Below are 12,723 nucleotides of genomic sequence, written 5' to 3' on the forward strand. Positions count from 1 at the left end.
CCAAGCACAGGTTCTAGGGCACAGGTGTGAGAGTTGTGGCCCACTGGCTTAGCTGCCTCAAGGCATGTGAATCTTCCTGGACCAGAGATCAAAACCGTATCCCCTGCATTGGCAGGCAAATTCTTAACCACTGGACAACCAGGGAAGTCTCGATTCTTTTTATTCTTGAAAAACTATCTGGAAAGATAGTTTTTGTAAATATAATATATCCCAATAGTTTTTGTAAATGTAATATATAAAAAGATATAATCCCACCATCTGTTAAAAGAAATACTCTGGGAAAAACTGCAAGAGAGCAAAATGCATCTTTGTTTTTCTTCATTGTCCTGTTCCCAACTTCTCCCAGCCGGCCTTTTAAGGGTCAGCCTCCTTGTGACCTTTCTTGTATCCTATTGCAGGGCCCACTCAGACTGTCCCACCCCTGTACTAAAACCTGGGTTTTTAATAACTCAGGGCCCTGCTTGTTTCCAGATGATCGAAGGCTTACATTTCAGCACCTTCCAGGGAAGAGGAGGATTTCAGCCCTGGTCCCCTTGATTATAATAAGCCATCTCATGGCTGTCTGATGACATGAATTTCAAGCCCTATTTAAGGCAAGTGCTGGAGTTACTTTTAGATGTAACAAGTTCTGCAAACCACCATTCTAGTGGCTACCCAGCCCTGTTATCCATAGGCTAGTATACTTTGTCAGGGACGCTGTGCTGTGAGTTGGACCTCTTTGCAGCTTCCATCGATAAGGGCCAAAGGGCGATGAAATTCTTGGTGTCCAGAAACTTTCTATGTATCCCTCTTTGACGTCCCTAGGGAGGGGATCAATGAACTGTAAAACCTGGTATCCCCATGACCTAGCATGTAGGAGCCACTCCAAACGATTTCCCAAATTTAATTGATCCTAGGAGACAGTGTAGGGTTTCCCAGGTGACTCAGTGGTAAGGAATCCGCCTGCCAATGCAGGAGACTCAGGACACACGGTTCGATCCCTGGGTGGGGAATATCCCTGCTCAGGTGACCTGTGGTCTCAGTGGCAAAAAGAAGCAAGAAAGAACGCCCCTTTGCCATTGGGGGTGATGCCTCCCCCGGGCCGCGCGGTGGCGCTGCAGCTCCGCGAGGCCCGGGTGGTTCCGGGGCTCAGGGGCGCGCAGGCTTCTGGGGACCCAAGAGCTGCGGCGGCGACGCGCGGGGCGGCCGCGGAGAGTGCGGCGGGCGGACCTCAGGGCAGGTCGCTCTGATCGCTCACGGTCAGCCTGTGCTCCTCCCTGGCCTTTCGCTCCCGGGCCGGGAACGATCGATCGCGCCCGCGGATCGGGCCGGAGGCAGCAGGGCGCGGACCTGGGGACGGCGAGAGCGACCGCATCGGGGGCCGGGTGACCCCTCCCTGCCCCACCACGGCCCTGCCGGGGGCCCTGGGCACGAGCCTTACCCTCCTCGGAGCCCGGCCCGTCTCCGATCGGAGGAGAGACCGTGTCCTCGGTCGTGGAAGGGCCCGGGTTCTGTGCTCTGATCGCGGCGGTGTCGGTTGCCCCGCAGGCTCTCCCACCTGTCACCCTGGCCCTTCTCTGCTTGGACGGCGTCTTCCTCTCCACAGCCGAGAATGACTTCGTGCAGCGCATCCGGGAGGAACTGGACCGCTTCCTGCTGCAGAAGCAGCTGTCAAAGTAAGCCGTTGTGAGGGTGGTGCTCGTTCTGCCGCTGGGAAGAGCAGTGTTCCGCCCCTAGCCTCCTTGCCCGTTTTTGTCCAATGGTGCATCTAAAGTAACTAGGCTCGCTACTCGCTCTGATCTTGGCCTTTAGGTCTCATAATCTGCTGTCAGGCCTCTCCCCGCTGCATCTTTCCTGGGTGACACCAAGCATCGCCTGAGATGGAACAGCCCATCCCTGGAAGGAGGATGGGGCCAAGTAGTTCCCCGTCATACCCTCTATGGGCAGGTCCACTGCAGTCAACCTGGGACCCCAGGGGGCAGAGCGAGCCTAGGTTCAAGCCACCGTTAAACCAGGAGTGGACTCCGTGGGGGTCAGGCCTGGGGGCTGCTCCTGGAGCTCCTGCTCTGCTCTCCTTCCCATCCCTCCCCAGGGTCCTCCTCTTTCCCCCACTCTCCAGTCGGCTCCGGTACCTGATCCACAGGACAGCAGAGAATTTTGACCTTTTGAGCAGCTTCTCTGTTGGAGAGGGCTGGAGAAGGAGGACAGTCATCTGTCACCTGGACATCAGGTGTGTTTCCTGCCGCCTGGGAGGCCCCTCGTTGGTTTTCCCCTGGGGGTGGTCTGGTGAGCTGGTCAGCCTCGGAGGGAATCAGGGCTGGGTGACCCCTTCTCTCCTCAGCCTCAGTTGCTTAGAGTCAGTGCTGCCTTCTGCTCAGCAGGGGAGTAGAGGTGCATTGTTGATGGAGTTCCTTTAGCAAACTCAGCTTATGCACGTTGGGCCAAAAGAGAGAGGGCTGTTTAAATAGTGGGGATGTCCACTCAGCATTGCTCTCAGGGAGCTTGGGCCCTGCAGAGGCCATGAACGTGAAAGCTCATCTAGCAATTCGCTCACCTGTCTCCATGCACATCTCGAAGGATCTTATCATAATGTCTATAATCCTAGCCTTTAAAGTTACATGCTTTTCTCTTTTTTTTGATCTGTTTTAAACTTTTTGTTTTGTGTTGGGGTGCAGCCAATTAACAATATTGTGATAGTTTCAGGTGAACAGCAAAGGGACTCAACCACACATATACATGTATCCATTCTCCCCTAAACTCCTCTCCCATCCAGGCTAACACATAACACTGAGTGGAGTGGTGCATGCTATACAGTAGGTCCTTGTTGGTTATCCATTTAAAATATAGCAGTGTGTACATGTCCATTCCAAGCTTCCTAACTATCCCTTCCACTCATCCCATTGTGTGTGTGTGTGTATGTGTGCTAAGTCCCTTCAGTCATGTCAGACTCTGTGACCCCATCCCGTTATCAGCCATTCAAAAGAATGAAATAATGCCATTTGCAGCCACATAGATGGGCCTAGAGATTGTCATCCACATTACTGCGAATGGTGTTGCTTCATTGTTTTGAATGGCTGATAATGGGATGGGGTCGCAAAGAGTGGGACATGATCTGTCTGCAATACAGAAGTGGGTCCGACCCTTGAGTCGGGAGGATCCCCTGGAGTAGGAAACGGCAACCCACTCCAGTATTCTTGCCTGGAAAATCTCATGGACAGAGGAGCCTGGTGGGCCACAGTCCATGGGGCCGCAAAGAGTCAGTCACAGCTGAGCTACTAACACACACACACAGATTGTCCTACAGAGGGAAGTAAGGCAGAGAAGGAGAAATGTCATGTGATAGCCCTTATATGTGGAATCTAAAAAGAAATGATACAAATGAACTTACTTACAAAACAGACACACAGACTTAAAGTTACATACTTTTCTAATAACATAGTTTCTGAATGCTAATTACCACACCCTGTAGCAAGTGGACTCAGCTGTCTCACAGTTGGTTTGCAACACTAGAGGAAGAGTTGGCGCTTTGTGCTTGTTCAGGGCATCCCCTCTGATGGCTCATTAAGTTGTTTTCCAGGGTCATTGTGGCTTCGGTTTTTGCCTGAGGCTGACTCAAGAGCCTCAGGCCTGAATGGCAGATAACTCCAATAAACCATTCTCCCTGGGGCTCAATCACCGCTCTGATCAGTGCCTGCTCCTACTCCAGGTTACCCAGTTCAGACGGATTCTCTGGCCCCTGCCGCCCTCCTGCCTCCCACCCTAGCAAGTACCGAGGTCCTCGGAAGCCCACCGCAAGTCAGGGAGCGGCTGCTGGTCCCCGAGGGGTGAGGGCCGGCCGGTGGCATCGTGGACGCAAGCCGGACCAGGCCTTGTATGTGCCCCGGGTGCTGCGCCAGCAGGAAGAAGGAGTGCTGCCCGCTCCTGCAGAGCTCCAGGGAGATGCTCCAGCTGGCGGGCTCTCGGAAGAACCAGGAGATACTGGTGCTGGGAACCCCACTGCCGATCAGGAACTTCCCGTGTCGGTGACTCAGGCAACAGAGGACCAAAAAGGCCCTGGTCAAGGCTGTGAGAAAGAGTCGCTGCCAGACCCATTGGCTGCTGAACCCTCAGGGCATGAGAGCCACGCAGGGACTGGAGACAGGTCGGAGTTAGCTGCACAGCTGGAGCACGTGCTGCAGCTGGACTTGGAGGAGGGAAATGGGACTGAGCTGGAGAGGAGCCTGGCAGCAGAGGAGGAAGTAGAAGAGGAAGAGGTGGAAGAGGAGGGGCCAGGCAGCTGCCCTGAGGACGATTTCAGTGAATTGCTGCAGGAGGTGATGAGGCTCTTAAGCCGGAAAAGGGAGGGTGGAAGTGAGGTGGGTGTAGTCGAGGGTGGATGGGGCGGAGGGTCAAGGTGTATGGGGGTGCGGGTGTTGAGTGATAGCGGTCCCTTAGGAGACCAGTACTCAGAGGGCAGGAGGCTCAGGATCTGGGGTCAGTGGTGTGGATTGGATCCCACCTCAACCAGGTTATTTGGCTTTTCTAAGTTTCAGTTTCTTCTTCTGAAAAAAAGAGCAGGTGCTAATACACACTTCCCAAGGGAACACAGTGCTTCAGAACACACTACAGACACTGGTCATGAAAATCACTCTTCTGCCTGAAGCTTTGTCTTACAAATCTCTTGTCCTTAGAACCGTGTGTCTGTCCCTGAGCCTGGCTGCGGTGTCAGTTAGGAGGGCAGGCAGCCTGTATCGCTATTTTACAGATGAAGGACAACAGAAAGCCTTGCTCATCATCACTTTGTTAATGAGAAAAGGAAAGATCCTGGGCTTGCCTAGCTCCACCTCTTACTGACAGTAACTTGAGGAGGAATTACTTAATTCTTTGGCTTAGTTTATCCATCTGTAAAGTGGGCCTACGGAATAGAGTTTTGGGGATTTTGTGAAACACAAAGTGCGTTAGTGTCAGTCACCCAGCGGGGACTCCCCTAAAACATACTCCTCCATCTCGTGGCCCAGTCTGCCATACTGCTATCTTTCCCAGACTCCTGTCTGGGGTGCTCACCTCCGTGTCAATGCAGAAGCCTGTGGGACTCAGCGTGGGTTTTGAGAGCACTCACTCAGTCTGGTGTATCCAAGCTCCCCTCACTAAAGGGTCTGATCTCTCCCAGATAACGAACAATCTGACCCAGAAGGAGATTCAGGTAGAGAAGATCCACGTGGACACATCATCCTTTGTAGACGAGCTGCCTGGAGAGAAGGATTTTGCGCACGTGGTGGAGATCTATGACTTTGAGCCGGTGCTCAAGACTGAGGACCTGCTGGCTACCTTCTCTGAGTTCCAGTGAGTGCTGGAGAGGCTTTGGGGTGGGGATGGTGGGTGGGCAGAGTGCTTTCTTTCTGGAGAGGAGCTAGGACCGGGCTTTGTGTGGGGGACGCTTGCCTGCCCCTCCTTCAGTGCCTAGAAAGAAAGGCAGAAAGTAGGTGTGGTTGCTCTGGGTGCCATGCTCCCGGGCAATTCAGCTTGCTGGCCGTGACTGTGCGGAGGAGGAAGACAGCTGAGTTTTCAGTTGTGGACAGCTTTTGGAGGCTCAAGACCTCCAGCCTGGCTCCCAGCACGCCCACATGCCAGCCACGACCCTGTGGGCCCACTGCCTCCCCCTGCTTCACGGCCTGCCGCCCAGTTGGAGAGTCGACAGATGGAGGGCCACCTCCATAGAGGAGCTCTTTCCTGGATGAACGGGGCTTAAGTAGCTCTGGGACAGAGTCTGCTGGAGAGGGGAGAAAAAGTGAGAAAAAGTGAAAAAAGACTTCTCCCGTATCCCCAGATTCCTTGGATCCAAATCCAGTCTTTTCTCCTTTCTTTCTTTTTCTCCATGCTTGTTTTCTTTCCTCCGGTCCCCCTTCTAGGGCTGGGCCAGACCAGGGCCATTGGAGGCTTCCTCATCCACAGAGGAGCCCCAGGCTCCAAGACTGCTTTGGTCTCCCACAGGCCCCAGACTCAGGAGTGCCTTCCCAAGTGTCAGGAAGAAAGTCAGGGCAGTTTCACTGACATGCTTGTCGTATCAAGTCCTGTCCTCAGCATGAAGCCCTTTGTCTCCAGCCTCAAATCCTACGCCCTTGGCCTGGGGTGACCACGTCTGTGAGGGGCCCTCTTCGCCCTTGGCCTTGTGCTCTACAAGCTTTGAGTCCTGACTTCCTCAGTTCTAGGAGTTGGGGGCCCACCAGATCTCAGAGGTGGGGCCTGCCTTTCTGAAGTTGTCGTATGGTCTTCAGGGAAAATCTGTCCCCGATGGTCGTCTCCTTCCTAGAGGAGATGAACTTGTCTTGGGCTTGGAGTATTTGAGGACTGGAGGGGGGAGGGTCTTCCTGCAGCAGGAGGGGTTTTCCGCGTTCACTCTCCCCGTCACTCTGTCTTGTCCCCGGCACAGAGAGAAGGGGTTCAAGATCCAGTGGGTGGACGACACGCATGCACTCGGCGTCTTCCCCTGCCCAGCTTCAGGTAAGGCAGTGCATGGTGGCCTGGCTCCTCCTCTCACTGCTGTTTGGAAGGGAGGGAGCCTCGTTTTCTGGGGTGAGGATCCCCCAGATCAGGGTGTAGGCTGCCCTAAGCTGATGGACTGGCAGAGTGGCTCCCAGCCACCTAATCGGGAAGTCCAGAGGGGCGGAGTGGGCACTGGGCCAGGAAGCTCACACCTCTTCATCGTTGCTTCTTGAGTTCATAGGTTTCAGATTTGGGTGACCTCCACATCCTAAATGAAAGCATGTGAAGGTGCCATTTTTACAGGTCAAAAACATTCAGATACTGGTGGGACTTTCCTGGTAGTTGAGTGGTTAAGACTCCAGGCTTTAATGCATAGGGCATGGGTTCAATCCCTGATCAGGGAACTAAGATCCCACATGCCATGTGGCACAGCCAGAAAAAAAAAAAGCATTAAAGTACTGACAGGTTCCTATGGTTTGAGCAGATGTGTTCTCATTCCGTTTAGATTAGAGCTTCAGGAGATAGGTGAGATGACTCCATTTTACAGATGGAGAGACTGAGTTCCCCGATGTCAGTTTCCGATCAAGGTTATGAAGCCTCTCATCAGTCGTCAAGGCTGGGGAGGCCAGGTAGTCTCCTGGCTGTCATTCCAGTGCTGGACTTCCCTCTCAGCACTTTCCTGTACTTCCCCTGCCGCACCACTGCACAGTTTGTGTATATTTATAAAGAGTCAGTCCCCGGCCCCCCCTTGACTGGGCTTCTCACAACCACGGGCTCTGAACACAGAGTGGGGAGTGACCATGGCTGGTGTGGCCCAGTCTTCAGGAGAGCCTGAGCTTTTAGGGACGGGGGGCAGTGTCCGGGCAGCAAGAGGATTGGGGCCAGGTGGGGGCTTCAGCCCCAGAGAGGGAGCCACTGAAGGTGGGGGCTGGGGGAGGCCCTCCCGGCCCTTGGAAGGGATTAGCAGTGGGCTTGGCATGACCATGGCCGCCTTCTGGGCTCTGCCAAGCTGGCCAGGAGCCAGGGGTAGGCCTGCTCAGCTTCCTCATGTCCTGGCCTCATCTGTATGATGGTTTGGGTCTGAGGTCCCTCCCAGCTGTAAGTGGCCCGAGTGCCCCAGGGCCCAGCACAGCCTGAGGCAATGAGAGCATGCACCCTGGGAGGGTCTTGAGTCGGGGCAGGGTGGTGATGGTGGTGGTGGTATTTGTTTTAAGCTCCCGGGCTTTGGAAGGCTGGGGCCTACCTCTGCTGATGTCAGAACCACAGGCTCACCATGTGGCTCCTGCCTACCCCCCCCCCCCACCCCCCCAGGGCAGGAGGGTAGAAGTTGGGGCATGGGCCCTCCATCTGAGAGCATGGCAGCCCTGTGCAGACCTGCGAGCTCCAGTCGAGGGGCGAGCTGATGGGGCAGTCCGGTCCCTGAGCTTTAGATGGGTGGTTTGGATGGGTGTCAGAAGCGGCTGCTTGGGCTTTGGGGTGACATGTGTGTTCCTGGGTCCTGAGGCCTCAGCAGGAAATGTGGATGGCTCCAGACCTGCTTTCTTTCCTTAGCTGCTGAGGCCCTGACCAGGGATTTCTCCACACTGAAGATCCGGCCCCTGACGCAGGGAGCCAGGCAGTCCAAGCTGAAGGCCCTGCAGAGGCCAAGTAAGGGAGCCGGTGGTCTGGGTGGGTGGGCGGCTCGAGTGTGGGTCTGCCCTCTGATTCACTTCCCTCTAAAGTTCTCTGCTTTCTGGCCCCTGGGCTGCAGGGACCCATGGGGTGGTCCTCGCCCAACCCAGGGGGCCTATCAGGAGAGCTGTCTTCCAGCTGCCCTGTCCCAGGCTTGCCCTCCATTCACACCTCTTGGGAGTCTGGTTTGGGGTGCAGAGGGGAAGCTTGGTCTTTGTGTCCAGCCGGGGAAGCCATGCTTTGCTGTAAGGTATACAGAGCTTGGGCTTTGGTGTGACCCTGGCACTGGCACTTCCTTACACTGGCCTTGAGCAAGTCCCTGGATGTATGTGAGTCGGTCCCTTTCTCTGTGAGATAAGCGTTAGAGTGAATGAGAGAGCCTGGCGGACGGGCCCCCGCAGTGGTGAGAGGCACACAGAAGGTGCCACGTAAATGATGGCTCCTCCCCTTTACTCTCCTCCTTCCAGGGAGCACGAGGGTCTTTAGGGGCCAGTTTCCCACGGCTGTAGAGCAGTGGCTGGCTGGCAGAACTGGCTTGGAGAAGCCTGCTGAGGCCATCCACGTTCTTGTGGATTACATGGTCTTTGTCCCAGACTTCTTAGGGATGATAAACATCCTGTCTGTTGATCCAAGAGCTCCAGCTGTTCCTTTCTGGTCTGCCTGCCCTCTCAAAGGGCCCCTGCAAGGGAGGGAGGTGGACAGGATTAACGCCACCCCCCACCCCCGACAGAAGGAGAAACAGGGAGGGCGCGGAGAGGTGGCAGAGTAAGTCAGGACCCCACGTCAGGGCCAGGAGCCCTCGGTGGCCCCTCTCACCAGCATCAGGCCACAGTGGGGTGCAGCCAGGCCTCAGGGGTGGGCTCTAACTGCCTCCGAGGCTGCTGTGTCGCTGGGAGGAGAGGCCACGGCCTTGAATTCAAGTCCGCACCCCATGGGGCTTTCCTTTCAGAGCTCCTGCATCTGGCAAAGGAGAGACCACAGACAAATACAGCTGTGGCCCGGAGGCTGGTGGCCCGGGCCCTGGGGCTCCAACACAGAAAGAAGGAGCGGCCTACAGTGGAGCCTCCTGCTGTTCTGAGGCCCTGAGAGGCCCAGCCCGCCTGAATCGAGCTCCCCAACCCAGCTCGGGCCCCAACACCACAAGCCTTTACACACACCGGGACAGCCCTGAGCCATCCTTGGAGCATCGCTATGCGGCGTGGTGGGCTTTAGTTTGGTCTAGTTTCTGAAGCTGAGTAAAAAATAAAAATTAAAGAATTGTAACATGATTGCTTCAAAATGTAATGGTCTGCAGTGGAACACTAGGGGGCGCTGTTCGCCTCCCATTGGAGACCTAGGGCTGCTGAAGACGCTGGTTGCTTTAAGTGACTGACCTCAAACCAGCTGGGCCTCCAAGGCATTTTTGAGCAGAGCCTGCCCAGTTTGTGGGGGTAGGTTGCACCTGTTGTGTGACATATGCCCAGTCTCCCCCAGAGCAACTCTGGGCTATTGGCCATGCTGAGACACCCCCTGCCTCTGCCGGGTACTGGCCCTAGTGTTACCAGTGGTGTGGGTTACACAGGGGTCCCTGTAGAAATAAACATGAACTCGCCTCGAGGTGAAATCTGAAATGCCCTCTGAGTCCCTTCCCCTCACAGGAATGGGTGGGAGGGCAGCTTTGTGAGGACAGGGTCCCAGTACACTGGTCTTTCTGGTTTGAGTGGAGCTGGTGACGATCCTGGCCCTCTGAGGTCATCATGGACCCCTCGGTTTGCTGGGCCGCAGCCCACTGTGACGCAGAGGGAGCCCCAGGCCTGGCTGGATTGGGGTTCACTCTCACTGTGCCCCGGGGACTCAGGGTCCACCCTCACTGCACCTCGGGGAAGAGCGTGGGGCCCTGATCTGCTTCATCGTCCTTCCACCAGAGACCAGCCCAGGTGCTGCCCTTTGAGGAAATTTCCTGAGGCTGAAGGCTGGATGTCCCATCTGATCCTCACGCAACCATGGTGCCCCTAACACATTTCCCTAAAAGACAAGAGCCGAAGAAAGGCTGAGGCCCGTCCTCTGTGGTGTGAACTGAAGGAGGCCTCTGTGATGGTTCAGTGGTAAAGAACTTGCCTGCAGCCCAGCAGATGCAGGTTTGATCCCTGGGTCAGGAAGATCTCCTGGAAGAGGAAATGGCAACCCACTCCAGTATTCTTGCCTGGGAAATCCCATGGACAGAGGAGCCTGGTGGGCTACAGCCCCTGGGGTTGCGAAAGAGTCAGACACAACTTAGGGACTAAACACCAACCTGTAGCCAATGCCGGACGGGAGGTGTCGAACCCACGTCCCTACAAGAGAGAACCTGTAAGGGTGTGCAGCTCCCTGGCTGCGACTGGGGAAAGGAGCCCTGTGGCTTAGGGGCTGCATGCAGAGGCCCAAATGAAACACACCTGCAGGTCATAAATCTTTTATTCGGAGTTTCAAGTATGTGTAAGTGTCCGTGATGACACATGGCGATCGGTGAGCGTCCTCCTCACCCAGAACCCTGGTTCTAGCACCGTTGAATCAGTTACCCACAGAATTAGAAGGACAGACAGAGGCGTCACTTACACAGGTGGGCTGGTTTTTCTTTTGAGCTCTACGTTCAAAGGCCCAGATGCCCGATATGAAATGCCACTAAATTACTTTGTGTTTCAAAGTCTGTGAAAATAGAATATAATTATAGTATCTTGAAAAATAGGAGGGCACAGGGGTGTAGGTGTCTGGGGGCAAGAGAAGCACCATCTCTGAGCTCACTGGATCAGAAGACGGTTGGCAGCATTACTTATACGTGTGAATAGAATAAACAGAGTAGAGGCAGGTCATTTAATTGGAAGAGAAGTCTAGATATTCAGGGTGGCTGGAAACAACCTAAGAGGAGGGGAAGTGGGATTCAGCCTGACCTCCTTGGGTTGCTAACCCACGTTGCCAACATGTAACTTGAGAAGAAAATGGTCCCATGTTATCTGTGGTGAGCTGGGCAGGTGGTGAGGCTCGAAGTGGACCATGCCTTGGATGGGACAAGCAGCCAACCACCTGTGCACTCATGGTCCCAGCTAGGATGGCTCTTGGTTGGCGCTGCTCCCCACAGACCCATGGACGAGCCCCAGCCCTGGAAGCTGTCCCAGGCTGCGGGTGTCAGGAACACGCCTTCCTTGCCTTCCTCCTGAGCTTGGCCGAGGGCTGCAGGGGGCCGAGACGGGCAGGGCCGGGCTGGATGAGGGGGAGCAGGGTGATATCCGGTCAGACTGCAGTTGTTGGGGAAGATGCCCGTGGCCCGAAGGCAGGAGGTGACCATGTTGCCACTTTACCGCGTGGAGACCTGGTTATTTATGAGTCCACTGAAGTGCTCAAACTTTTTTTCCGTCTCTTCACTGAAGGAACCACCTGGGGGAACAGGCATCAGAGAGATAGTGTTGGGCAAACCAGATGCACAAGTCTCCCCCCCAGAGCTGGAGCCACCCCATCCTCCCCAGGCGGCCTGCAGGGCCACCTGTGTGTGATGCCAGCAGGGCAGTGACAGGTGCTGGCCATCTGTAGGGCCAGGCTCATGTCAGCTGCCCTGGCAGAGTCGGCTGAAGGAGTGACTTAATCTAATGCTGTTAGTTTTTACCTCCGCCGAAAGCAAGGCCATCACTTTGCCAGTGGAGGAGAAAGCCCAGCCTCCCCTTTTGGAACCCAGGTTGTATAATGCAGGGAAAAGCTTCTTCATTGGTGGCCAGAAGCCATGGTGGCGGCTAGAGCTCGACAGGAAAACGACACACACAGCCCACAAACTGCCGACGCCCACGTTTTTGTGGTCTCACGTATAATGAGGTGGTGGCCTCAGCTTCACCAGCCCTTAAATAGCTTTGGGGTCTGTGCTGGGCCGGCCCATTTCTGTCCCATTCTCTTGCCTCAGCCAGTGCTGGCAGTGAAAACCCCATCTTCATCCAGGCCTGTGTGTTCACCATGTCCTTCCCGTGTGTGGAAACGCGAGACTGGCTCCCCCCACCCCCAAGGTCTTTACCCAGCTTAGGAAGGTGCGCTGTTTCCTGGAGAAAGTGGGGCAGCTCCCGCCTGTCTCCTGGAGGAGGGCTGAGGAGGGCGGCCTGGGGGCACAGTGCTCCCCATCCTGGAGGTGGGCTGAGGAGGGGCAGCCTGGGGGCGCAGTGCTCCCCATCCTGGAGGAGGGCTGAGGAGGGCGGCCCGGGGGCGCAGTCTCCCCATCCTGGAGGAGGGCTGAGGAGGGCGGCCTGGGGGCACAGTGCTCCCCATCCTGGAGGTGGGCTGAGGAGGGGCAGCCTGGGGGCGCAGTGCTCCCCATCCTGGAGGAGGGCTGAGGAGGGCGGCCTGGGGGCACAGTGCTCCCCATCCTGGAGGTGGGCTGAGGAGGGGCAGCCTGGGGGCGCAGTGCTCCCCATCCTGGAGGAGGGCTGAGGAGGGCGGCCCGGGGGCGCAGTGCTCCCCATCCTGGAGGTGGGCTGAGGAGGGCGGCCCGGGGGTGCAGTGCTCCCCATCCTGGAGGAGGGCTGAGGAGGGCGGCCCGGGGGCACAGTCGGGGGCACAGTGCTCCCCATCCTGGAGGAGGGCTGAGGAGGGCGGCCCAGGGGCGCAGTGCTCCCCAGC

At 56.1% G+C, this 12,723-nt stretch overlaps 2 protein-coding genes across 2 annotated transcripts in view; one reads left to right on the forward strand and one right to left on the reverse strand.

The window, feature by feature from the left end:
* The first annotated feature begins 1,067 nt into the window (after window positions 1-1,067).
* Window positions 1,068-9,316, forward strand: R3HCC1 (R3H domain and coiled-coil containing 1). The gene is made up of 8 exons (XM_068973625.1): window positions 1,068-1,194; window positions 1,370-1,655; window positions 2,072-2,209; window positions 3,686-4,292; window positions 5,129-5,301; window positions 6,389-6,459; window positions 7,993-8,088; window positions 9,062-9,316. The coding sequence occupies exons 1-8, from the start codon at window positions 1,068-1,070 to the stop codon at window positions 9,196-9,198; spliced, it is 1,635 nt and encodes a 544-aa protein (XP_068829726.1). The 3' UTR covers window positions 9,199-9,316.
* A 1,234-nt stretch (window positions 9,317-10,550) lies between these two features.
* Window positions 10,551-12,723, reverse strand: part of LOXL2 (lysyl oxidase like 2) — a 117,245-nt gene continuing 115,072 nt past the window's right edge. Inside the window, exon 14 of the mRNA XM_068973883.1 lies at window positions 10,551-11,502. Within this exon, the coding sequence (XP_068829984.1) occupies window positions 11,423-11,502 (80 nt within the window). The 3' untranslated portion in view covers window positions 10,551-11,422. The remainder of the gene's footprint in view (window positions 11,503-12,723) is intronic.

Source organism: Capricornis sumatraensis, chromosome 6 (genome assembly GCF_032405125.1).
Source record: "Capricornis sumatraensis isolate serow.1 chromosome 6, serow.2, whole genome shotgun sequence".
In the NCBI taxonomy this organism is placed as follows: Eukaryota; Metazoa; Chordata; class Mammalia; order Artiodactyla; family Bovidae; genus Capricornis; species Capricornis sumatraensis.